This window comes from Electrophorus electricus, chromosome 3, assembly GCF_041902795.1.
Source record: "Electrophorus electricus isolate QZ-2024a chromosome 3, ASM4190279v1, whole genome shotgun sequence".
NCBI lineage: Eukaryota > Metazoa > Chordata > Actinopteri > Gymnotiformes > Gymnotidae > Electrophorus > Electrophorus electricus.
In genome coordinates this window covers 12917501-12945043 of record NC_137499.1, presented here as the reverse complement: position 1 = coordinate 12945043, position 27543 = coordinate 12917501, and the positions used below count along the sequence as shown (strand labels likewise).

Genomic DNA, 27543 nt, shown 5'->3' with positions numbered 1-27543 from the left:
ATTACTAGTCAAATACCTTAACTACTGAGTGCTGAGCACCCTGGTGAGATGACAGCACCCCCATGTGGTGTAGAGGAAGGGTCTCCTCACCAAGTAGTGCTGGTGGTGTTTAGAGCGGAGCATGCTGATGACATCACGCAGGCGCACACTGTAGCTGTGCTCCTCAGAGCCGCCCGGGAAGGACAGACAGATGATGCGCTCAGTGATATAGACCAGGTCAACGTCATAGCTCTCTTCCATGGCCTGGATCAGGCTCAAGCTCCTGTCACACACACAAACACACACACACACTCACACACCTCGGCTCAATAGGTCAGCTGTCTGCTGTTATTGGTAGTATAGCTATGGTACTGTCATCCTAAGAGCCAGGATGTGTTAGCTGTAGCCTGTGGACTGTGCTAAGAGGCTCTGATATGCCTACAGCCCTAAAGTTCCAAGTGAAGGTCTCTGTGTTTTTGGTTTGACTGGGTTTATTTGGGTTTATAATGGTCTGACAATAATAGATGAAATCTGCAGACTGTAGTCAGCAGACTGTAGTTTAAGATACAGCTAAAACCTATACAAGTCTGAGCCTGGACTGAGTGTGGGACCACATGGGATCTAAAAGTGACTGTATAAACATTTACAAACCAGAGATTATTTCCCTCAAAGCGAAGGCAGAAAAAAACAAAGTTAAATAGACCCGTTTTATTCTGCAGTTTTCCCCCTACAGCATTTCTGCGTAAGAACGTCCAGGACTCGCTATCCTAAGTGTGTGAAGGACACGCCCAGATCCACATGCAAGACAGTGAAACTACTAAAGAAACACAGTTCTACCTGGATGGCCTGCGCCTGGAGTCCGTGCTCTGGAAAGACTTTGTGGATCCCTGTTAAGAAAAATATACACTCATAAAAACAACACTAACAGAGTTTGACTTAAACCATACCGATACTTTACAGTACAGTTTTACATAATCCACACGATACCGATTTACATAAACCATGCCAATACACTTTTATATAAACCACGCTAATGCACTTTTACATAACCCACACCATTTTACATAAACTACACTGGTCACATGGTACAGCCCACCACGTAATGTGGGAGTGTCTCTTTGTTTGTGACCACACCCATATTTGCACAGCTGCACCAGCTTCCATGTCAAATGTCTACATGTATTTAAACCGTTGCAGGAGAGTACAGGGTATCGGTCTTTGGTCATGTCATGTTCATGTTCGACTACGTTTTCATGTTCACGATAGTATCGTGTGTTATGTTTGTAACCTGTTGTCTGTGGTCACCTACCTGGTTTTCTGTGAGTGCCAATATGTTCGCCCTTCATCTGTGTATAATAAAGGTCTGTCTACATCTAGAGAGCCTGTGTGTCCTGCTCCTCACCCTGCACCACTCCGGCCATTACATAAACACATAACAAACGCATAACTGACAATCATCTTCACAAACTTCCAACTTCCATGGCAAAACACCTAAACCAAACACTTCAGGTTTAGACATTACACAAAGGACATCACACAAGAGACCTTCAGACATCACACAAAAGCCCTCAAATACACAGACACTACAAAATAGTCATTACACTCAGTTGACATCAATTTCAAACACTACAGTAAAAACATGTTACTGCAATGAATACTGAATAATGATGTAATGAATAATGAATAATAATCGTGTAGTGCTTTCTACATGAGCACTTTGTGCAGCTGGTGATATATAAAGGGATTTGTCTGAATCATTTGTGAAATGAGGGCAAGAGAATTTATAGTTTTGGGTAGATGGTGTCATGGTTTGAGTCTTTTGGTAGGTGGCGTATAGTGAAACTCCAGGCCCTGACATGGTCCACACCTACTGGCTGAGGAAGATAACTGCACTCCATGACCGCCTGGCAGCACAAATGAATCAGCTGCTATCTGATGGAACAAACCCTGAATGGTTAACTGAAGGCTGGACAGTCCTGACCCTGAAGGACCTCCCGAAAGAAGCAGTTCCATCCAGCTACTGGCCAATAACCTGCCTCTGTACAACATGGAAGCTTCTAAGGATGAGTAGGCACATGACCCAGTACATGAGCGGAGCCCAGAAAGGCACTGGCAAGAACACCAGAGGCTTAAAACAGTCACTCGAGACTGTAAGACCCAACAGACCAACCTGTTCACCACCTGGATTGACTACAAGGAAGCCTGTGATTCAATGTCCCACACATGGACCCTGGAATGCTTGAGGTTGTGTAACATCAACAGAACTCTAAGAGCCTTCATCAAGAACTCAGTGGAGTTGTGGAAGATGACCCTAGAGGCCAACTAGATAACACGGCTAACACGAGTCACCACCAAGTGCAGGATTTACTAAGGAGAGGCCCTGTACCCACTGCTGTTCTGCATAGACCTAAACCTCCTCAGTGAGATCATCTCCTAAAGTTCCAGCTGTGTACCAGAAGTGATTGAGACATCGACTCACTAATCCAGCTTACCAGGATATACAGCAACGACATCAGAATTTCATTTGGACTGGATAAGTATGGTCGGATGGTTGCAAGAAGAGGAAAGGGAGTCAGAACTGAGGGGACTGTACTACCAGAAGGTAACATAGATGCTGAAGGCAGCTACAAGGACCTTGAAAATGGAAACCATGAAGAAGTTACAATCAAATATTACAAAGAGTGAGGCAAGCTAAAAAAAAACTAAAAAAACAAAAAACAAAACAAGGGCTGCTAAATGAGAAAAGATGTGGAAATTGAAGGCCACAGTGGGTCCCGTGACAGGGGCCGTGACCCTCAAACTGGGAGAGTGACTGCAGCAGATCCCGAGAACAACAGACGAGGTCTCCGTCCAGAAGAGTGCGTAGAACAGCTAAGATACTACGCTCTCATGCTTGCCATGACTGGTGGTGAGCATGGTGCATGGGTTCACTGGATCTCGGTTCTCAATTCCAGCATGTGGGGATGATGATGATGATGATGATGACGACATCTCCACTCTGACCTGTCGCCCAGGTTCCACCTCACTGTAGCATGTGTGTCATACCTCATCCATCTCTAGTTGTGACAGCAGTTACCGCTCGCGGATGTAGGAACACTGAGCTACTAGCTGTTTTGGTGTAGATGTTGGGTATCGAAGCATCCATAGTTCCCATGTCCTCTGCATATACCCCCTCATCCTGGGCTGGCTTGTGTAGTAGCATCCCAACAGCTGCTGCATATCTCAGCAGGTTGAACCACTGATTTTGATGCAGGAGGTTGTGGGTTTGAACCCTAACCAGGGTGTTGCCAGTGTGCTCCCTTAGGCAAGGTACTCAAAGGTATGTGCTGACCTCACTAACAAAAAGTGTTCAAAACAAGTGTTGCACTGGCTCAGATGTCTCGTGGGTCAACAAGGTCAATGTCAGATGCTGGGGGACCAGGACAATCTGATTAATAGTGAGCTACTGGAACAAATAGAAGATGGACAGGAGTGGAGAATAGAGGACTGTTGGTGTATATATAGCACTGCTTTAAAAATATTTTTCATATTAACCTTTTGTAATCCAAAAATGGTTATCTACATGTGGCCATAGTTTATTTTCTATAAGTGTTAAGTACCAGATTAACTTGAGTTGCAGATGTTTGTCTGATGTTCACTCGGTCAGAATGAGTTCAGCAGGACTTGGTAACTTCTGAAGATACAGCAGACTAATGAGCTCCGGGTAATAAAGACACGGACGAGTAAGTTACAGGGCTTGGCAGAAGGAACTACACTGGAAAAGGCTGCGTGTTTTTTCCAGTGATGTTTCTCCACATTATTAACCAGCCATTATACTGTCACCTAGGGGCCTGGATGTGTCATAGATTCTGTGCTAAATCTATTTTAAGCATGGCTGCCTCCGGGGGGGGGGGGGGGGGGGGGATGCTATATGGAGCATAAACTGGTTCATTCAGGGGACTGCACAACATGTAATTCTTCACTTCATGTGAGCTGCACTTTATAGAATTTCTTTTTAAATAAATACTTTCAGAAACAGTTTGTTGCTTTATGGTGGTAAAATGAGTGATTGCTACTTTAAACAAATGCAGGAACAGATTGAGATGTTGCAGACACCAAAACAGAATTTCAGCGTGAAAGCCAATGTGAAAACAGGAAATAAAGCGTCTAAAAGAGTTTGACTAGTTTCAAACTGAAAGTGTGTCTGCAGCACTAAAGCACCAACATCAGATATAAGGAGGAAATTCATAATACAGGAACGAATCAGGATGTAGTCATCTGTCCTGACTTCATTCAGGTTGTAGTCATCTGTCCTGACTTCATTCAGGTTGTAGTCATCTGTCCTGACTTCATTCAGGTTGTAGTCATCTGTCCTGACTTCATTCAGGTTGTAGTTATCTGTCCTGAATCATTCAGGATGTAGTCGTCTGTCCTGACTTCATTCAGGTTGTAGTTATCTGTCCTGAATCATTCAGGATGTAGTCGTCTGTCCTGACTTCATTCAGGTTGTAGTTATCTGTCCTGAATCATTCAGGATGTAGTCGTCTGTCCTGATGTCTGACAGAAATGAGCAAACGTTTCTTGGACTCCCTTCCCCATACAATTTCTCCAGTTTCATATGTTTGCAATAGATTCAATGTGGCTTCCATTTCCAAGCAAGGCTCACTGAGAGAACAGACAGCAGCTACACAACCAGGTTTAGAGCCCCACAGAAACATGCACAGACCTCACAGAGAAAACCCGAAATCAGCTGATGAGAGTTTTCAGCAAAGTTATGAAGACCTGATCCCTGCAACAGCAGAACTCAACCATTACCAGCGCAGTTACTGCAACCAAACAACGGCCAACTCACACCAACTCATAATGAAATCATGAAACAGCTGGCAACCAGGAACATCTCCTAGAGACTGAGGGGGAACATTTATGCATCATGATATGAAACTGAGATTTTACATCCTGTTCAAACCCAGTTCAATCTCTAGGACAGTCCTATCTTTCATCCCTCAGGAAAACCAGAACTAACCGTAACTAACTATATCACATGACTAATGTTTTCTTTGGTTTTGTGTTCCATACCAGCAACATTGTACTCAGGTTTGGCAGGCCTGTGAACAACATCATATCCGCACATCCGGCTACGAGCTCATGAGAGACGCCTGCCAGTGAGCGACAGAAAAAGCAGCTTCGCAGAGCTCAGGGTCACAGAGATCAGGGTCCCTCCTGCACCCCTACCTTGAACCTGTGACCTGTGCTACGTCTCCATGACGACAACAGGGAGCAGAGCTGAAGGCGGAGTGACGCTGCAGGATTCATGGCAGAGGTCGCAAAAAAATGACTTCAATTTTCAATGGAAGAAGCTGGATCGTCTTCCCCCGGCCTGGAGCTTCAGGACACCGTGCGCTGCAACCGAAAACCTTCTCTCGCACTCCTCTCAAAGTCAGGTATCCTCTCTCTCTCTTTCTCTTCTCTCTCTCTCTTTTTCTCTTCTCTCTCTCTCTTTTTCTCACACACACACTCTGTCCAGCAAGATTGTCCTCAGAGCCTCTCTATGCTGGCTACCTTTACACCTCCTCCATTCTGTAACCCCTCCTTCTGCTCCTGTGTGTGTTTCTGTCTGTCTGTCTTTGTGTGTGTGTGTGTGTGTGTGTGTGTGTGTGTGTGTGTGTGTGTGTGTGTATGCGTGAGTACATGTATGTGCATGGGTGTGTTTTTGTGTGTGCATGCATGCGTGTGCGTGTGTGTATGTGTGCATGCGTGTGTGTGCTGTGGTCATCAACAGTATGACTTCTGTGTTTACATCCTCTTCACATTGCAGCTGGTGTAGTTATCAGATTATTAAATTATTCAATTACACAATGAGTGTGCAAAGAATGAATGACTGGTGTTAAGTGTGTTTTTTATAGCATCTCCGAGCATCTGCACAACTCAGACTTTGGCGGTCACAAGTCCTCTGTGAGCGCTCTTGGCAGACTGAGCTTAGTTTGAGCGTTTCTGAGCCGGACGAAGCCACGCTGATTCAATTAGAGGAACTCAGAGGATCTCACTCAAAGCTCCCGGTATGTCGGTCTGACCCAGTTCTGCACCAATAATATGGCAAATTACTTATACTAACAGCTGCATTTAGCCGTTCACCTGAAACGTCCAAACTTTACGCCCCAAGTACACACAAAGTGCGCTGCAGAACAGAACACAGCTTATGCACTGAAACCTAGGTAATAATTTATGCGTCGAATGCCTGTCAGGCTGTTATAGAAATGCCCAAAAGCCTGGTCCAGGGTTACATAATGGATGAACTGGCAGCGAGCCAGAAGATGCATTGGTCTGAGGTATTTTCAGTGTAAGCATCGCTGCCTAACTGGCTAACCGCATGTGGAGTCCCAGGGGAGATCCTGAGGTCGGTCAGGGGTGGATTTGTAATGTGAACACACCGCTGTTTATCCTACGACCGGGAGGGGGTTTCAGGGATAATACACTTTGAGAGATATCAAACTGGATATCTCTTTTTTCGTTGCCTCTGTTTCTTGACCTCATTCTACCTCAACTGTCTCTCTCTCTCTGTCTCTCTCTCTCTCACACACACACACATGCTCACTCACTCACTCTCTCTCTTACTCACTCAACTCCCTCTTTCTAGGAGTGTTTTCCCTTACCCCAAAACATATTCACCATGTCAGAGTGGCTTAGTAACGCATCTGTCTATCTAAAACTCCCGTATACGTGTTAATAATCACAACAATAACTCATTCTAATAAAAGGCAGATGCGTGCATGTCAGTTCAGTCACATCCTGTGATTATGCATCTGTATGAGCCTGTGTGAGGCTTTGACCTGCTCTGTGTGTGTGTGTGTGTGTGTGTGTGTGTGTGTGTGTGTGTGCGTGTGTGTGCAGCTGCAACATTACTCATCTGTCACAGCTCTTACAATACGTTCCTAAAGAATGAACCATCAAGAAATGACAAAACTCCCAGAAACCCCTAACCAGCCTAACATCATCATTTTGAATGCTCTTCTGTCACTAGCAGAGGAAAAACTGCATCGTTTAGTTTATTTCTTTGTTTGCTTTGGGTCAGAGAGGACGGGAGGTCTGGCTTTATCATGATGAATGCTACTGGAATGAGATCAAATTAACTCAGTTTACCTGCAGTGAATCAATAAAGAAGAAACCACAAAAGCAAGTTGCCACCCAGAGACAACAGAAACCTAGCAAAGGTCTGAGCTAGACTCATTCTACTCATTATTATTATTAAGACAAGCAGGCCAAGCCAAGCACCTTCCTCTAAGGCCTGCCCAACCCAGCCAGACCCATACATATGCCAATGTGGACAGACCATAAGAATCTGGTAGGGATTTGGTAGGAATCAGGTAGGAATTGGGTAGGAATCCCACGCTAGTCAAGCACAATTAAGCAGCAAATCCATGAGCAATATATTTCGACTGCCATGTTTATGTGCATATTATGCAGCATTTATGAGGTTAAGAGTGGAAGTGTGATACTTACTGGGGTCTCTACATGCTTCAGAGGAAGTTCATTACTGGGAGGCTAAAAGGAGAGAGTGAGAGAGGAAGAGAGAGAATGCGAGAGGAAGAGAGAGTGAGAGAAAGATTAATCTTTTAGTTCTGTAAACATCTAAACTCAAAACTCTTTGATTTGTTGTAAATACCTCCGGTATAACACTGTACTTTAAAACAATAAAGACTTCCATTAATCTCATTTATATATATGGCTTTGTGTTTTGTGCAGCAGTCAATATCTTGCACTAAATGTTCAAGACATTTAAAAAGGAAGCTTTGGTAAAGGGAGCAGCTTCCTTTAAAAAAAACAAAAAACAAAAAAAAAAACACTATTCCCACTGTTTTATAGATGGTACTTAAATGCAACCAGCACAGAGACAGGCACTGATCTGGCCGCAAATCAAAACAAGCCAAGAATATCTATACATTCACATACGTGAGGGAAAAAGAACTCAAACTGTGAAACCAGTCCAAGATCTCCTCCGCATGTGGTGCTAGGTCACACAAGAGCTCCGCTGTGCATACTGCACATTGGTCAAACACCACCCATTCACTGCACACAGGGCGCACCATCTCCAGCTCTCTCTACCACACAGGAAGGGTGAGGTGGAGCACAAAGACATTTCAACACAGCATGTTTTCCCTTAAGGTAATTAAATGCATTTGGCACTTATTTGAACAGGATGTAATTACCGTAACAGGGGAACATCGCTGTTATGCTTCCGTGTCTGTGTCTAAGATATTTCTAAGAAGAAATGAGAAGCTTCTCATGTAAATATACCCTAGATCAGCCGGAACGCCCTTACTCTGTATGTCAACCTACCAGCTCGTAGTTAGTGGTGGAAACACAAGCTGTCGCTACCTGCAAAGAGAGACAGACGGAATGAGAGATAGTGAAATCGACCCCTTACTGGGGTCTCTACAGAGAGCTTCAGACAGACAGAGAGACCAGAGAGAGAGAGAGAGAGTAGGAGAGAAAGAAAGAAAGACCGACAGAGAGCGAGAAATCAGGCATCAAAAAAAAGTCACGCAAAATTCATCGCAGACGTGTCTGACTAAAGAAATATGACGGTTGAATGAAACGTGTGGTAACTCATAAGAGAGCGTGGGACAACATTTCAGGAAAGAACATCAACAATCTACAACCGTAAAGTTCACTATGACCTCGAGATGAACCAAATACACCAGACCACAGCCAGGCAGACGGCTAGTGGGATCCAGAACGCGGTGCGCTGATTGAAAACTGAACTAAATGGAATAAACGTGGAGACAAAAATGATAAAAACGCCACATCTGACGTTTCTGTGATTGCCAATAAAATATCTGACATGTAGGGTATCTGTTCTGAGCTGACTCTCCATAGATTATTCCTGGTTTGCAGAAGTCATTTAAATTTTTCAGCAGTTTGTAGAATCTAACTGAATCATTCTTAACAATAAGGAATATAAGATTATAAGATATAAGAAACCTGTTAACTTTGATCATCTACATATTTTCTAGATATAGCTAGGTCAATCTATCTATATCAATCTATATATTTATGATTAAAAATGGATGTTTGCTCTGCTATTTGAAGAACCAAGCTGCATTGTTGGTTCGTAAAGTGCCTCTTTCGCGGTGGCAAATACAGGATGTTTTGGGTTGAGAACACAGGGTTGAGTCTGAGCTGGATAACAAACAGGCTGTGCGGTGCAATCGTGTCGGGGGACATCGGCGTACCCCCGTGCCGCATAAACAATCGTAATTTATCAGCAAACCCCAGCCACGCAGGAAGGATGTCATTACCGTGGAGATTTCTAGAACACAAGCGCCGTCAGAGTGGAATCAGACTTGTTATCGGCTGACTGACTGGCCGTGGAGCCCTGCATGAAGAGATAACGCCGCGACCCTGCAGTGTGCCGACGGTGAATCAATCCGCTCGGCTATAGAGAGAACAGGGACTGACGGCGACGAGTGTGCTTCACACACCACTGTCTCTCCCTCTCTCTCTCTCTCTCCACCATTAGTCTCGCATCATCTTACTCCTCCGATAAAACTACACGGGTACTGCAGCTTTACAATGTGCACAAAATATAATACTGAAATTGTTTTGCATCAAAGTGTATTATGCTTTGGTCACTCATGGCATTAAAAATAAAATACAATTTTCATAACATTTGTGGCATTAAAAACATTTCTAATATTTATGAAAGTATCACAAAAATAGCATACCTCAATAAACGTATCTCAGTTACAAGCAGTTACAAACAGACTAGACTTAGTACGACACTTAAGACAAGTTTGCTTTCGCAAAGTATGTTTAACAAAACAGAGAAGACTCAGTGGAAACTGGGAAAGATCGGAGACTCTGCAATGTCCCTGCAGCTGTTTCCATGAATCAAAGCATTTGCATGACCTGTGAAGCTAATATTGAAAATGACGATCACCAAGCAATATATTGTGAAGGCCTACCAACAGAGAGGCGGTACAAGCCTCCAGGGCAGATGGGGCAGTTTAGAGGGCAGCAGAGACAGCTAGGTGGCATTAGACTAGGGTGCAGGGCAGGTGTTGTTTTTTACTGTCTGTTATTATGACCTCATTGCTCACAGTCACCATATACACACTCGTCTCTCTTTAAATGTTAAATCCCTTCAGGAAAAGAGAGAAACTGGGGTTAGGAAAGAGTCCTAATCCCTGCTGGCACATTAACTCCACTTGTTTTATGTCCTTGATTATGGTAAAGCAGCTACTCAACAAGAACCAGCAGAGCTGAGGTATGCAGAAATGGATGTCAGTGCCTTGGAAGCACTGCCTTAAAGAATCACTCTGCCTCATTGTCCTGTAAGGTGAGTGTCCTGTAAGAACCGCCTTAAAGAATCACTCTGCCTCATTGTCCTGTAAGGGGAGTGTCCTCTAAGAACCACCTTAAAGAATCACTCTGCCTCAGTGTCCTGTAGGGGGAGTGTCTTGTAAGAACCACCTTAAGGAATCACTCTGCCTCACTGTCCTGTAAGGGGAGTGTCCTCAAAGAACTGCCTTAAAGAATCACTCTGCCTCATTGTCCTGTAAGGGGAGTGTCCTGTAAGAACCACCTTAAAGAATCACTCTGCTCACTGTCCTGTAAGGGGAGTGTCCTGCAAGAACTGCCTTAAAGAATCACTCTGCCTCATTGTCCTGTAAGGGGAGTGTCCTGTAAGAACCACCTTAAAGAATCACTCTGCCTCATTGTCCTGTAAGGGGAGTGTCCAGTAAGAACCACCTTAAAGAATCACTCTGCCTCATTGTCCTGTAAGGGGAGTGTCCTGTTAGAACCACCTTAAAGAATCACTCTCCCTCACTTAACTGAGTGCAGGGCCCTTCAGGTGATCATCCAATCCTAGCTCATCACTTGTGTCGGGTCTGACATGGCCAGGTACTGATAACCGACACTAGTATCTGAAACCTTGCTATGCTCTTATCCAACCTAAAGCTGTGTACAGGATTAAATACCACCTCCTAGCACATGGTTTCCACTATGGTCTGATGCACTATCCAGCTCTCTGACCAACAGCAACAGCAACAACAACAACAACAACAACAACAACAACAACAGAACCAACTGGGCAGCCATAGCAACAGTTCAGACCACTCCTTCCTGGGGACTAACATCAGATGAGAGGTGACTAACATTGTCTCTGTTTGGGTTTTAGACTGAGGGAAGCTGAAGAGAGATGAAAGAGGTTCTCCACCATCCAGAGACAGAGATCCCTCCCAGTCAACCACATCCACCAACCAGAGACAGAGATCCCTCCCAGTCAACCACATCCACCAACCAGAGACAGATATCCCTACCACCCAACCACATCCACCAACCAGAGACAGAGATCCTTCCCACCCAACCACATCCACCAACCAGAGACAGAGATCCTTCCCACCCAACCACATCCACCAACCAGAGATCCCTCCCAGTCAACCACATCCACCAACCAGAGACAGAGATCCTTCCCACCCAACCACATCCACCAACCAGAGACAGAGATCCTTCCCACCCAACCACATCCACCAACCAGAGACAGAGATCCTTCCCACCCAACCACATCCACCAAACAGAGACAGATATCCCCCCCACCCAACCACATCCATCAAACAGAGATAGAGATCTCTCCCACCCAACCACATCCACCAACCAGAGACAGAGTCCCCCCACCCAACCACAGCCACCAACCAGAGACAAAGTCCCCCCACCCAACCATGCCCGACCACATCCACCAACCAGAGACAGAGTCCCCCCACCCAACCACATCCCCTTCACACTGCCTATCCCTCTGCTCATCCCATCTCTCCATGTAAACCAGCTCGCTACACCTTCTTGTAGGTTTAGAAAGCAGAGAGAAGACTGCAGTAAAAAGGTGATTGACATTTTTCCCAAACCCCTGTAAAGCAGAAGAAAAGGAGCTTTTCTATTCTGGTTCTGGTGCTAGAGATGTGGACAGGGAGGAAGAGTTGATTGTGAATTTAAAAGGGAGGCAGACAGAATCTAAATCTCTCACCATGACCATGTACAGTACAGAGAAACAGCAATACCTCATAGAACAGAGAGTATTCAAAGCTAGGACAAACCCTACAAGAAGTCTGGGATTCCTAAATCCCTAAGAAATCTTTAAATGTGATAACGTAACATCATACATGTGATGGGGCATCATCTCATGTGGAGACATTGGAGTCTCACCCTGAGTACTCTTACTTCACCCTAGAGTCGGATGACAGTCAGCAAATATACATCCTACGCCAACAAAATAACAAACCGCTGCTGTCAAGGAAGAAAAACAAAAGCAAGCGGCGGAAATGGTGAACAAACGATGTTCTCAGCATGGCTGAGCAGAGTTAAGCCTAAGTGATGCCAACACATGCAAATGGCGAGGGCACACCTCCCCGCACGAGAGCTCCATATGAACTCCAATGGTGATAAGACTTCAGGTAACAGCTCGTAAACTGAAGGGTGATGAGACCCAGGGAGAATCCATGGGAAGACATACGCGTGTACTGTTAAGTCCTCACCGCTCAAAAGCAGAACTGTCTCTCTCCCATAGACCCTCACGTCTATCTCACCTGAAAACCTGAAAGCCATGCAGTATTGTAAAGTCTGGAGTTCTGTAAACACTAAAGAGAATTGTAAACTCAGTATTATTATAATTGTGCTAATCCATTGTGGTCAGCATAAAAATAATAATTAAAAATAATACTTTGCACGTAGGCAAAGGAGAAGGGATGATATATACACAAAATTATACACATTTATTACACCATATAAATCCCTTAGATTGGGTTGATCAGCCGTATCTGTACACAGAAGTAGCACACAACCAAAAATTCTGTCACTTACAGGAAGACAAACTAATTTTCAAGATCATATTGCAGAGGTCAACACTGTGATGATGATTAAACAAAATATGCTGTGTAGCCATAATATATTTCCAGGAATCAGAACACACAAGCCACAAAGGTCCCTGCCAGGATGCAGTGTGGAACTTAAGAGAGTCAGAAACTGTTAGCTGTCATAAACCGTTACGGTGCCAGAAACCGTTACGGTGTCATAAACCGTCACAGTCTCTTAAACTGTTATGGTGAAAGGAACCGCTACGGTGCCAGAAATAGTTACAGTGTCATAAACTATTATGGTGCCAGAAACCATCATGGTAAGAATAGCAGCAAACATATTTACCACAACACACACAACATTTCAAACTTGTTTGCAATACTACGTGTGGACATGTTGATACTGGGCTTGCGAGCAAGATGTCTTAGTGAGAGTTAGTAATTTATCGTCCCTTCCTGTCAATGATGCTTATAACCTACGTAATAAGAAAACAGAGTCAATACAACACAGTGCTGCATTTTAGCATTGGTATGTCACACTTCCTGTGACTTTTAATACAAAAATGATTTTATTCACACAGGTAAGGGATAATGGCACAGGGTCTGTTCTTGACTGGCCCAGACAATCACTGAACCGTCATGCATAATGCACTCAGTGAAGACAAGACAGGTCAGGTAAAGAAGACAGGCTACACCTGACACTGCAGACTACACCTGACACTGCAGACTACACCTGACACTGCAAACTACACCTGACACTGCAAACTACACCTGACACTACAGACTACACATGACACTACAGACTACACATGACACTGCAAACTACACCTGACACTGCTGACTACACATGACGCTGCAGACTACACCCGACACATCAGACTACATGTGACCACGCAAACTACACCTGATACTGCAGACTACACCTGACACTGCGGACTACACCTGACACTGCGGACTACACGTGACACTGCACACTACACCTGACACTGCGGACTACACATCACACTGCAAACTACACCTGACACTGCTGACTACACGACACTGCAAACTACACATGACGCTGCAGACTACACCCGACGCTGCAAACTACACCTGACGCTGCAGACTACACCCGACACTGCAGACTACACCCGACACTGCAGACTACACCTGACACTGCAAACTACACCTGACACTACACACTAGACCTGATGCTGCAGACTACACCCGACACTGCAGACTACACATGTGACACTGCAGACTACACCTGACACTACACACTACACCTGACACTGCAAACTACACCTGACACTCCAAACTACACCTAACACTGCAAACTACACCTGACACTGCAAACTAGACCTGACACTGCAGACTACACCCGACACTGCAGACTACACCCGACACTGAAGACTACACCCGACACTGAAGACTACATGTTAAACTGCAAACTACACCTGACACTACACACTACACCTGACACTATAGACTACACCTGACACTACACACGACACCTGACACTATTCTACTAAACATTTAAGATTCTGTTAACATTGCTATTGGTTCCCTGAATGAGGGAACTCAGGATAAAAATAGAGTGATATGTTTTGTCCAAAACCGACGTAAATATCTTCACATCTGCACTTTCTCCTCACTTTCATGGCAATGGTTTGGTTGCACATACCGACATGCTAAACTGAACTGAAGTGTATGCATGCACGTACACAGATGTATGGCGATAAAACCACAACGGCGGGCCTGTGCCATTGCCTGAAGTCACCTCTGCACATGCCCAGTTCAGCAGAATTCCGCAGCGAAGCACATCCCGCCATCCCACTTGAAAAGTACCAGCATGTCAAAATTACGCATGGCAGTGTCCTGCTGAAGCGACTCACTGCTGAAAACTCATCCAAAGACAAACAGAAAACATCTGAAGATCATCAGAGTGCAGGGAACCTGAGCTGTATCCCTCCCCTATAACCTGGAGCTCATCACCTCACCTGTTGCTGGACTGATGTTTCAACTCTGAGTTTCTGACCAGACTCTGCTGCAGTTTTGTCTGTGTTCTTACAATGCCAGTGGATGCAGCCTTAAACGCTGGACTCCAGAAGACCGGCACACTTTTCAGGCCGTGAGAACAAATCTCTTGGATGCTCTAAAGTAGGATTCGCAACACGAATATACGAGAATCTCAGCTTGGGTCTACGCAGCTAGCGTATTGGTTTGTTCTTGTCGGACTTCACTGCTAATCGGGAAGAGGCCACAGGGCGAAAAACTGCAGAAATGCCAGTTCAGCTCCCTAAAATCCCAGATCGCTGCAGCTTAGCAGAAAAGCTCATGCGCATCCGAGATGTCTGGACAGAGACTGCCCTGACTCCAACTCTCTCCGCCCTCGCTCTCAACGTGCTCCTGAGCGTGTGTGTGGTGTGGTAAACCAGTCAAGAGTAAAGGAGAAGAGGAGGTGCTGGACAAAGCAACACCCCCCACCACCAACACTGTTTAAGCTTCAGCATGCAGGGCCCAGCGCAAAGACACAGCCCCTCCTGCACCCCCTTTTAGTGGAAGACTTCCGCACTTTCACAGAGAGGAAACGTAGGGGAAAGAAAAAGACTCTTCATCCAGGCTGAGCCAGGACTCCAGTACCGGATCTGGGTTCGGCCCATTGCACGAGGCTATCAGAAGTTTTCCGACAGCTGGTGAACTTCAAAGGAGACTTACGGGTCATGTAGAACACCTCAGTGCCTCATCAAAAGAAAAAAAGAAAGAGCATCTCAAATCTTACCATTGCACTATAAATACTGAATAGAATACACTGCACTGACCTATCTAACTACGTGTCAGTTTAGAATAAACGTGAACTAGTCGACCTACCACTGAACTGCTACTCCACTCCGCCCACCTCCCCGTGATTCTCTCTATGTCCACGAAACTGGTTTGTCAGATGGTAGTTGCTATGGTGACAAACTATGATGACTCTATGAAGTGGTGCTGTAGATGTCTGGGCAACACCATAGCCTCTGTGTTGAATGGCTTGAATTTCAGTTCATTCTTTTCTTTGATAACTGGAAAATACCCCTTGATGTCTTCTTTTCTGTGGTCTTTCTGTCCTATGGCTCAAATGTTCAGAAGGTCCCACTTTGACAATTTTCTAGAAATAAACACTTCATACCCATAAACCTTACTGTACCACTTGAACTATTATCTTGGAAATAACAAACAAGAAATCGCATTTTAAGACAACAGAAACCATCTCCTTTGTTTTTAATGTCTTGTAATAATGTTTTGATGCAACATGGGTCCCACAGTCCAGCTGGTTCTCTCCTCAATGATGTGAGTACCTCATCAAACAACTCCAGCCTCTCTTGCAGATAGCTGTATAAACTCTAACCAGTCTACAATATTGATTTTACACCACATAATGTACAGAAAGTACATTAGTAATAATATGTACAGATAGTACATTACTATAGTGTGTACAGATGGTACATTACTATAGTGTGTACAGATAGTACATTGTCTCGCACATCCCCTCCTCCCCTCGTACCCCCGTCTCGCACATCCCCTCCTCCCCTCGTACCCCCGTCTCGCACATCCCCTCCTCCCCTCGTACCCCCGTCTCGCACATCCCCTCCTCCCCTCGTACCCCCGTCTCGCACATCCCCTCGTCCCCTCTTACCCCGTCTCGCACATCCCCTCCTCCCCTTGTACCCCCGTCTCGCACATCCCCTCGTCCCCTTGTACCCCCGTCTCGCACATCCCCTCGTCCCCTTATCCCTGTCTCGCACATCCCCTCTTACCCCTGTCTCGCACATCCCCTCATCCCCTCCTCCCCTCGTACCGTCTCGCACATCCCCTCGTCCCCATCTCCCCTCGCACATCCCCTCCTCCCCGTCTCACACATCCCCCCCCTCCCCTCGTACCCATCTCGCACATCCCCTCCTCCCCTCGTACCCCCGTCTCACACATCCCCTCGTCCCCTCGTACCCCCGTCTCGCACATCCCCTCATCTCTCCTTCTCTCTATCAAGACATATAAACCTCCATTAACATGTCAAACAACAGCATTTATTTAACCAAAACCAGTCAAAAAATGTGAAATAAATATCACTAACTCTGTCACTAAAGGGATGGTGCTAATTCTTTAAATGCAACTTTACTACCCTACAAAACCTTGGCCAGAATGGTCTTTTTTAAATTATTTTGTTCATTATCTTCTGAGAGACAATCCACAGCCTAAACATTCAAGCTGAATTATGCTGGCATGCTGTTTCCTGTGTAACCTGTATGATGAAAGCAGTACTAATGAGCTGAGGCTAAAACCAAACGGATTCTTAATCCTGCCAAAAGATCAAAACGATCACTTAACTAATCCGAAGATTATACCTTTCTTTTTATGAAAAAAATAAATAAAGTTGACATTCAGTGTTTTTTCAATATTGTTTCAGAAATCATCGGGAACCATTAACACGTTAATACATATTCAACATATTTGATGACGCGCACCTAGTTTTCTAGACTTCCACAGCCATCTGACAAGATGAAAAATTCACATGCCAACCGTGATTCGGCTGAGTAAATCCTAACTGCTTAGTACTGATCATAGTTTCCCAAGAAACACACTCCATTTCCCACTGATATACTACAGTACGCACTAGCACATCTGAGAAAACTACTGAGATAAAAGCGAAATATCTGTGGTGAGGTTGAGTCTACATAACCTCATTTTGGACCCAACTGTTTTTCCCATCCACCCCTGCTCTCTCTGTGCCAAAGCCAGCCCTAAACACCATGGCCAGAACTTGGCCAGAGCAGCGCAGGCCCGTGTCCAGTAACAGGGGCAGCTATGATGTGGTAGCCATGGATATATATCCCATAATCCTGTAATAAACTAGCAACAATACTATGTGGGGGGAGAGAGAAGGAGAGGAAGAGAAAGACCGAAAAAGAAAGAGAGCGAGAGAGAGAGAGAGAGAGAGAGAGAGAGCGATGAGGAAAAAACAGGATAAAGTAATCTATATATGTAGCTCTGTAGTGCCTCTATATATGTAGGCATTCAACTAGTTGCCAGTTCAAGCTCCACCACTGCCACTGTTGGGTGTATGAGCAAGACTCTTAACCTTCAATTACTCAATATGTATTCACTCATAACTGTAAGTCGCTTTGGATAAAAGTGCCAAGTAAATGTATAATCTGTGTATGGGTAATCAGCATATAAGGCATCTGCATATAGTGTAATCTGGATATGACGTAACTGGTGTATGTGTAATCTGCATACGGATATTCTGTGTATGGTAATTTACATGCGGTCCATATTTGAGGATAAATTGACAATCAATTGTTTCACACCTCCACTGGAGCTATCAAGAAAACAAATCCATGAAACCCAAGAGCTCCATGATTTTAGGGTGGGGCTATAACAGGAACACGGGCAGGTGCTAGGCAGGAGACGAGAGTGACAGGGGTGGAGGACGTCGGGAATGATGGAGGTGCTGCCCAGCAGCTGGTGTTGGGTGGAGTCTCCTGGCGGAAAACCAAGCCCAGCCTGATCCGGAACGCCATTACACACACTTCCTTCCCGGCATTCAAACCTGCAAGTACCTAATGAGCAATCACAGCACTTGATACACAGTGCATACACACGCACCTAACCATTCACACGATCACACACATTCACATACACTCCCATACATATAATCACACACATAATCACACACACAATCACACATACACACACACACAAGAAAATGTACATGCATGCACACACATATATACAGATACGAAGTTAAATGTACTGACTAATGACTTAATACTGAGTTAATAATGATTTCTATAGTTTATCAATTGAATTTAAAATAGAAATTCTATAATTATTTAATTGCTGTCACAATCTAGAGTCATCATCAATAGATGAAAATGGTCTTATTATCAGGACCTTTTGCTGTTTCTGTGGCCAGCCTCCCAGCAGGAGGAACACGCCCACTCGCTGGGAGGACCACAGTACACACCTACCCCGCTCCCAATCACCGGCCTACTGACCATGTGCACCTGTCTCTTGTCTCGTTTCTCCTTTCAACTATTTCAACCCAAAGCAGATTACCTGGGGAACCGACACAGAGAACCACAACAAGCACTTACCTTTTGTTTCATTTACGTTGCTAAATGCTAGTGCCTTTAGTTATGGAAAATAAAGAGCACCTTCTAGCACCTTCTACTCACATCATTGAGGAGAGAACCAGCTGGACTGTGGGATCCATGTTGCATCAAAACATTATTACAAGACATGATTAAAAACAAAGGAGATGGTTTCTGTTGTCTTCTAGCACCTCCTGCTCCCTCCACCAGCTTCACAGATACTATATCTGGTTACAGATTTGGGGTCACGTAGTGAAACATGGTTGCGTTGACCGCCGATCAGTTAACGATGGTGTAGAAGAATGAGCGTCTAGCACACTGCTGGCTGAGATTCTGATCTGGGATCAGGGATGGCAACTGAGAGTTTCACTCCATTCATTAATGGTAAGGAACGGGGCTGAGTTCTGCGTTATCTTCAAGACAGCAAGGAGAACAGCAGGAGACGTCTTGCGTTTGGAACGGCCATCTTCTCCCGCCATGCCCCCCCGACAGCAGTGCAGCTTATGTAGATCTGTTTGTGTTTTTGCTCGTCGTTTGCTCATCCTCCATCCAGCTCGCCCATGCTGAGCCAAACGAGAGCCATCGCGTGTTACACTTGGCTAGGCGCTGTGAAATGTTCCTGGACAATTGCTAGCCTTAGTATGCTTTATTTCAAAACCCTCACTTGTTTTTAGGTCTCTGTAGTGTCGCTATTTTGAGGTCCTGTGATTTTTAGGTTAGATTACTGACAAAAACTCTTAAAAGCAGGAAGGATTTGCCAATCAAGGCTTTCAAATGTTTTTAAAATATCAAATGTAATGTTTTTTTAGGCTCATACCACGCTAATTGTATCAACAGAAGTCCTCGGTTCATAGAGGATTCAAGTTCTGTTCAAAGCAGACGCACCTTTAGGGTTGGGGTTAAACACACTAACATGTAGCCCACGATAGCTTGGGTTGATTAACAATATCTTAATATTAGGTTGACTGTCTTTCTAGGCAGACTGAACAATGGCAGCCTGTTTATTGTTTGTCTTTTTAACTTTTCAATTTTGTCTTCATGTTCTGTTGTCCACAACAGTAAGTCCAAAGTGCCCGTTCTGAAAAACCTGATATTATACATCCTGTAGTACCTGCATTTTCATGTACAATTTCAGGTTTTTGTCTATAAGATACTGAGTCTCAGTAAAACTTTGACTGAAAAAAATATTGCATTTTGTATTTTCAGTGTTATAAGCTGTAACTATTATTTAATATCATTAGACTATCTACTATCAATCAAGAACTTTCTTTAAAACGTATAACCTTACTGATTAATGTTATTAAAGTAATTAAGAAAAGGCTTTTTATCCTGTTTATACATTGCTCTACTATTTCGGAATTTTAAACATTCACTGCCACACCCTGGGAAGTCCAGCAAGGAGAACACATCAGTCGTCACTAAGATGGTGGGATGGCCGTCGGCTCACTCAGACCGGTTTGCTTCCTTAAGACTGCACTGGTCATTACATGCAGGAGGCTACATACACTCAGCCAGACAGAAACCACCACACACCCACCAAAGCTCCACACTGTGTTCACCACGATGTGAATAAATATACCATGTATTCTAAAAAGCCCTCACACTGTCTCCAGCCTCGTGGGAAACCCAACAGTCTAGCAGTCACCTAAAATAATATCCATGCAACAATACTGCAACATGCTGCTGTACCATCAGTGTTTCACCACTTTATATGCAAAGTGAACTTCGTTTAGGAAAGTGTGATCAGAAACAACACAGAAAAGCAAGAAAATGCACATTTGTTAATGAATGTTTATACTGTATGTTAAAGAATAATGTTTATATTTTTAACAGTGTTCACACTATGAAATATGTATTCACTTAGGAGATATTGATCAGATTAACATAAAGACAGTGGACATCCCATTTCACAATGAACATGTAAAAACATAATTCAAAAATATAATTCATCTGTATCTGCTTCTGTTAGGACTCCATAATCTGCACAAAAATTCCTGGCCTAGCTCATAAAATGAATCAGTCTACAACAATATAATCCTCTTAAAACTCCAAACCAAATAACTGGTCAGGTCATCAGCAGGACTATTTCCAATCCTTTGATCATACGGAAAGTCAAGTAGAGCAGCACAGAGTTTCACATAGAGCTTCCCATAGAGTTTCACACAGAGTTTCCCATAGAGCTTCCCATAGAAGAAACACCTAAAATTAAGACGTCTGCACACTAATCAGCATCCAAAGCCGCATCCGTGCGAATGCCATAACAACGGAACGACAGAACCCTCCAATTTCCCAGGCTGGGAGTCACCTTTGTGGGAAAACAGAAGTTCCGCTCTCCTGTGATCCATCAGTCTGAGGACGCCACCGGTGAGATCTGGCACATCACCGAGTACACTCCTGAAATCCCCAGATATGTGGCAGTAGACTCCAGGCTGCCGAGTGCCTTCTGCAGCTCACGCCAAACACTGCATGCTTTCACCGCAATGCTCTCACTGTACAATCTGCCACCCTGAAATAATCCACTGTGATCCACTCCTGACTCATAGTTAAATCTGTTCAGACACCAATATATTCAGTCTCTACCAACAAATCATTTTGTCAAAATTCAACCAAAAATAAGTGCATGCTCTATGTTTTTTTTTTTTTGCACATTCACTTTCACATTAATGTTTTCCACAGAGCAAATAACCAAATAATATTCCTTTAGTAATAAATCCATACTTCCAAATCCAAAGTCTCTCTCTGAACAACACCCATCGCATTGGAAGGTTTGCTACAAGATTTGTTGGTTTCTGTGGTCTCCCCAGTACCCCCGTGTGAGCACACCACACATGAACGGAGCTATTCCACCGTGCGATCCAAACTCTCAACACAGCTCACAAGTTTGTTTTCTCGGTTCCATTCACCAGAACATTTAGGGAACATTGCACACTCGTGTTATTGAGGTATATATATATATATATATATATATATATATATATATATATATATATATACATCCAGATGAAAGAACTGACTATCACACGACCTTTTTTTCCAGAGAGAGGGCTCCCTACTCATTGTTCTTGCTTTATGGGCAACTCCTGTTTATGGATCCCCTGGGAAACATAGCTATGTACCTCAAACACAATGTACCATGAGACCAGTGCCTGCTGTAGTACCTACCAAGGAAACACCTGCAAAAACCCTGAAGGTTCACTCATTTAAACAGACATACATGTACAAATTCAATTTTCAAACAAACGCAGTAATGGTTTTCCGCAAAGAGTCTGACCAAGAGGTAGTCAAAGAGGCAGTCTGTCTAAGTGACTCCGGGTGGAACACACAGTTAATATTCATACAGAGCTGAACCGTAGCAAAGTGTGCTGATATCTTTCGAAAGACACCTTATGAACATTTACGTAACACAAAACAGGAGAAGGGAAGGAGAGACCAGGTTAGGCCAGTAAGCTCTCGCTTTTCTCACCGCTTCTATCCACAAAACAAGCTTCTTCCCATTCTATTAGCACGACTGTCTCCTGCAGCGTGACATCGGGAGCCCTGAAGCTAAGCAAAAGAGCCTGAGGTTTATTATTAGACTGTTCAATACGGGGCAAGGCGGGGCAAAACAAACAGCCTCCGACGCAAGGTGTTTGTTTTCAACCTCCGCGAATTTCCAGGGAAAACGCGGAAGCATCATCAAGTTTGTGTTGCTGTTTGCTTCATCGACATCTATAGGACGTATGCCGAACCTTGCGTGACCAAGCGTTGATGCTCTCAATCAATACACAGACTCCATAACAGCTGAACAGATGGTCTGCGCTCTCACCTTCTGTAAGATATGCACTGAGAGTGGCCATTGTGGTCTCAGACTGAGTTATCCAGCGCTGACTGTGGTCTTCGAGCACATGAAGTGCTTATGAAGTGCTTATGAAGTGCTTATGAAGGAGGGAAGTTTTAGACGTGGATTCCGCATTCAGATGTTGGCAACATCTATGTGACATGAAAATGATCTTTTTAAGACAATAAAAATACTTTCATTACTCACCTTCACTTCACATTTCTTGTGGCAGGACAGTTTACAAACTAGAAGCAAAGAACAGACAAGAACAACATTAGAAATGTGTTCAAAAAGCACACAACATTGATGGCATGTTTGAGATTATTACTGAAAGTACAGATAACACGGATATCACCACATTATTCATCTCTATCCACCGCTTCAGTTCGAGGGTTTGAGAAATGCCTATCACTCTACAGTGCTGCCCTCTAGTGGACATTTACGGCATTAAACATCAATCCCACACTGTCGCAGTGGGAGTCTTTGGCATAACACAGCTAAAAACCAGCAAAGATAAATATATTATAAGGAGTGCCTCTCATACTCACTATAAACTGCAATAACAGATAGGAAGTCTTTAGCTCTGCACATTAAACACCTCTCAGCGTTGTGTGTTCAACCTGGGCCCCCACATTCCTAGTGTCTCATATGTGACTACATTAATAGTCTGGAGATCTTCTGGAGTCCACAAGGAGATGTGGTATTCTTTGAAGAAGAAATAAATTGCAAGAAAGTGCTGAAATAATTAATTTATATTTGAATATGTTCGTGTATGTATTTAATTATTTTGGTGGGAGAGGCTGTAGTGCCATCAGATACAACTTGTCAGTCAATCTACTTCATCCAGTACAGTCTAATTAATATTTAATGACACCCAAGAGAGGGTTTAGTGTCCCTATTACACTCACTAAACCCTACCAATAGCCATCCACATTAGCAATCAGTGGAGAAGAACCTGTGTTCACAGAGGGGAGTCATAAACTCAGAGGGATTCAGGGAGAGACTGCGTGTGGAGACCTGCTGTTTGTAGCTGACGTGAAATGTCCTTATGAATCTAGAAATGAACACTGCGTTATTTCAAAAAAAGTTAAACCCAATAGCTAATGAATATGACATGGGACAAACCTTAACATACAGTGGTTTTATTGGTTTTTAAAAAGCATTAGGTGTAGTTTGATTATTTCTGCTGTGTAGTTTGACTACTGTAAATATTTCTGTGATCTATACTGCTATGTAGTTTGACTATTGTAAATATTTCTGTGAGCTATAATGCTGTGTAGTTTGACTATTTCTGCTGTGTAGTTTGACTGTTGTAATTATTTCTGTGAGCTTTACTGCTGTGTAGTTTGACTATTGTAAATATTTCTGTGATATATCCTCATGTGAAGTTTGACTATTTCTGTGTAGTTTGACTGTTGTAAATATTGCTATGAGCTATACTGCTGTGTAGTTTGACTACTGTAAATATTTCTGTGGTCTATACTGCTGTGTAGTTTGACCATTTCTGCTGTGTAATTTGACTGTTGTAAATATTTCTGTGGTCTATACTGCTGTGTAGTTTGACTACTGCACATATTTCTGTGGTCTGTACTGCTGTGTAGTTTGACTGTTGTAAATATTTCTGTGGTCTACACTGCTGTGTAGTTTGACTACTGCATATATTTCTGTGGTCTATACTGCTGTGTAGTTTGACTGTTGTAAATATTTCTGTGGTCTACACTGCTGTGTAGTTTGACTACTGTAAATATTTCTGTGGTCTACACTGCTGTGTAGTTTGACTACTGTAAATATTTCTGTGATCTATACTGCTATGTAGTTTGACTATTGTAAATATTTCTGTGGTCTATACTCCTTCAGAATGTCAGATGCCCTGTTCTCGCCCCAGCACAACATGAAGGAGTTAGACACAGTTTCAAGTGTGGCGTGTCTTCATCACCTGGCTTCCCCAGACATTAAGAGTACAAAGTTGCATTCTCTCAACAAAATCAGCAAATCCATTGAGAACATTTTAATAAAGCATGTAGTGTCAAGGTTAGGATTATGGTTTGGTGTATAGGATTTAGGATTTAGTGTATAGGGCTAAGGGTTTACAGTTATGGTATATAGTGTATAGGGTTAAGGGTATAGCGTTTAGGGAATAGGACTATGTTATAGTATTAAGGTATATGATTTAGGAACAGAGTTTAGGCTAAAGGTTAGGGTTTAGTGTATAGGGTTTAATGTATAAGGTTAGGGTATCGGGTGTAGGGTATAGGATTAAGATATATTATATAGGAACAGACCTTAGGGTAAAGTATAGGGTTTAGGGTATATGGTTTAAGGTTTAGGGTTTAAGGTATATGATAGGGTTATGGGTATAGTTTTAGTGTATAGGATTTAGTGTATAGTATTAAGGTATATTATTTAGGATCAAAGTTTAGGGTAAAGATTAGAGTATTTGGCTTAGGGTATAGGGTTAATGTTAGTTCCATACTTGTCCTACTCCCTGGTGTTCCATACCCCTCCTACTTCCTGGTGCTACGTACCCCTCCTACTCCATGGTACTCCGGTGTGTGTGTATGTGTGTGTGCGTGTGTGTGTGTGTGTGTGTGTGTGTGTGTGTATGTGTGTGTGTGTGTGTGTGTGTGTGTGTAAGGCATCATGTGTCTAATCTGTTGGCGTGTATTTATCTGTATATATTTGTTGTTGCCTAGCCCCCCATTATTTGTGAATCATTTGTAAATCCGGACCATGCAGTATCTGAACCTGACAGACTGTGTAGCTGTCCACTAACCACAGGTGCTGAAAAACTACATCACTAGGTTTCAGGTTTCCAGTAGCAACCAACCACACAGGGCAGCATGGTGGCTTGTGGGATAGGGATCTGGGTAGAGTTTCCATGGTCTGTCTGTGTGGGTTTCCTCTGGGGTCTCCATTTTCCTCCCACAGAGGTTAGGTAGATTTGATACTCTAGATTGTTCTGAATGAATGTGACCTGTGTAAGTTTATAGATGTGAATTTGTGTGTGTGTCCAGTGCTGGTTGGTGCTCTGTCCTGGTCTAAACCTCCTCTCCTTTCCTCAGGGGCTGCAGTTTCTGACTGAGAGTACACTGTGCTAATTAGCTGCAGATTCTCATCTATGTGTGAGTGATCTGAGTGTAAACATTGATTTCTGTCTGCAAAGCATGTTGAGAAAGGTGCTATATAAATGTGACTAATACTCACAATACTAACAAAGATATGACTCAAAGTGATTAAAAGACTAAAGTGAATAAAATTCAACTTTAACCTAATATTGGCTGTTTCTATAGAAACCATACATGCATGTTATTCTTTATATCCTATCCATCTTGGATATGATGTCATATTAAAATAAGACTAATGTACTATTAATTAGTTTCATTAGATGAAAATAATACCACACCACGTTCTCTCTATAACCAATAACATACAGTACTGTGGGGACAAAATATTGGGGGTTTCCAATGAGGTTTCCACTGAAAGTGATTCCAATAATGGAATGCTAGCATCCTTGTGACGACACTTTCACAAGTGGTCCTGTACTGATACACACCTCTATAGACCAGGTAGTTCTGTACTGATACACACCTCTACAGACCAGGTGGTTCTATACTGGTACACACCTCTACAGACCAGGTGGTCCTGTACTGATACACACCTCTATAGACCAGGTGGTCCTGTACTGATATACACCTCTGCAGACCAGGTAGTCCTGTACTGATACACACCTCTATAGACCAGGTGGTCCTGTACTGATACACATGTCTACAGAACAGGTGGTCCTGTACTGATACACATCTCTACAGACCAGATGGTCCTGTACTAATACACACCTCTACAGACCAGGTGGCCCTGTATTGATACACACCTCTGCAGACCAGGTGGTCCTGTACTGATACACACCTCTATAGACCAGGTGGTCCTGTACTGATACACATCTCTACAGACCAGATGGTCCTGTACTAATACACACCTCTACAGACCAGGTGGTCGTGTACTAATACACACCTCTACAGACCAGGTGGTCCTGTACTGATACACATGTCTACAGACCAGGTGGTCCTGTACTGATACACATCTCTACAGACCAGGTGGTCCTGTACTAATACACACCTCTACAGACCAGGTGGTCCTGTACTAATACACACCTCTACAGACCAGGTGGTCCTGTACTAATACACACCTCTATAGACCAGGTGGTCCTGTACTGATACACACCTCTACAGCACCTCTACAGACCAGGTGGTCCTGTACTGATACACATGTCTACAGACCAGGTGGTCCTGTACTGATACACATGTCTACAGACCAGGTGGTCCTGTACTGATACACACCTCTACAGACCAGGTGGTGCTGTACTGATACACACCTCTACAGACCAGGTGGTCCTGTACTAATACACACCTCAACAGACCAGGTGGTCCTGTACTAATACACACCTCTATAGACCAGGTGGTCCTGTACTGATACACACCTCTACAGACCAGGTAGTCCTGTACTGGTACACACCTCTACAGACTAGGTAGTCCTGTACTGGTACACACCTCTACATACCAGGTGGTCCTGTACTGATACACATGTCTACAGACCAGGTGGTGCTGTACTGATACACACCTCTACAGACCAGGTGGTCCTGTACTAATACACACCTCTACAGACCAGGTGGTCCTGTACTAATACACACCTCTATAGACCAGGTGGTCCTGTACTGATACACACCTCTACAGCACCTCTACAGACCAGGTAGTCCTGTACTGGTACACACCTCTACAGACCAGGTGGTCCTGTACTGATACACATGTCTACAGACCAG

General features: G+C 43.8%; 1 protein-coding gene across 7 annotated transcripts in view; it reads right to left on the bottom strand.

The window, feature by feature from the left end:
• tns1a (tensin 1a) overlaps window positions 1–27543 on the bottom strand; it is a 113508-nt gene that overhangs the window by 56671 nt on the left and 29294 nt on the right. For 6 of the 7 annotated variants that reach the window (XM_081710408.1, XM_081710410.1, XM_081710409.1 and 3 more), the window contains exons 3-7: window positions 22938–22975; window positions 8293–8331; window positions 7456–7497; window positions 817–866; window positions 91–262 (exon numbers count right to left, since the gene is read on the bottom strand). In XM_081710408.1, coding sequence (XP_081566534.1) covers window positions 91–262; window positions 817–866; window positions 7456–7497; window positions 8293–8331; window positions 22938–22975 — 341 coding nt within the window. Of the gene's footprint in view, window positions 1–90; window positions 263–816; window positions 867–7455; window positions 7498–8292; window positions 8332–22937; window positions 22976–26318; window positions 26327–27543 lie in introns of those variants that run through there. The other variant, XM_081710412.1, reaches the window with a different exon arrangement.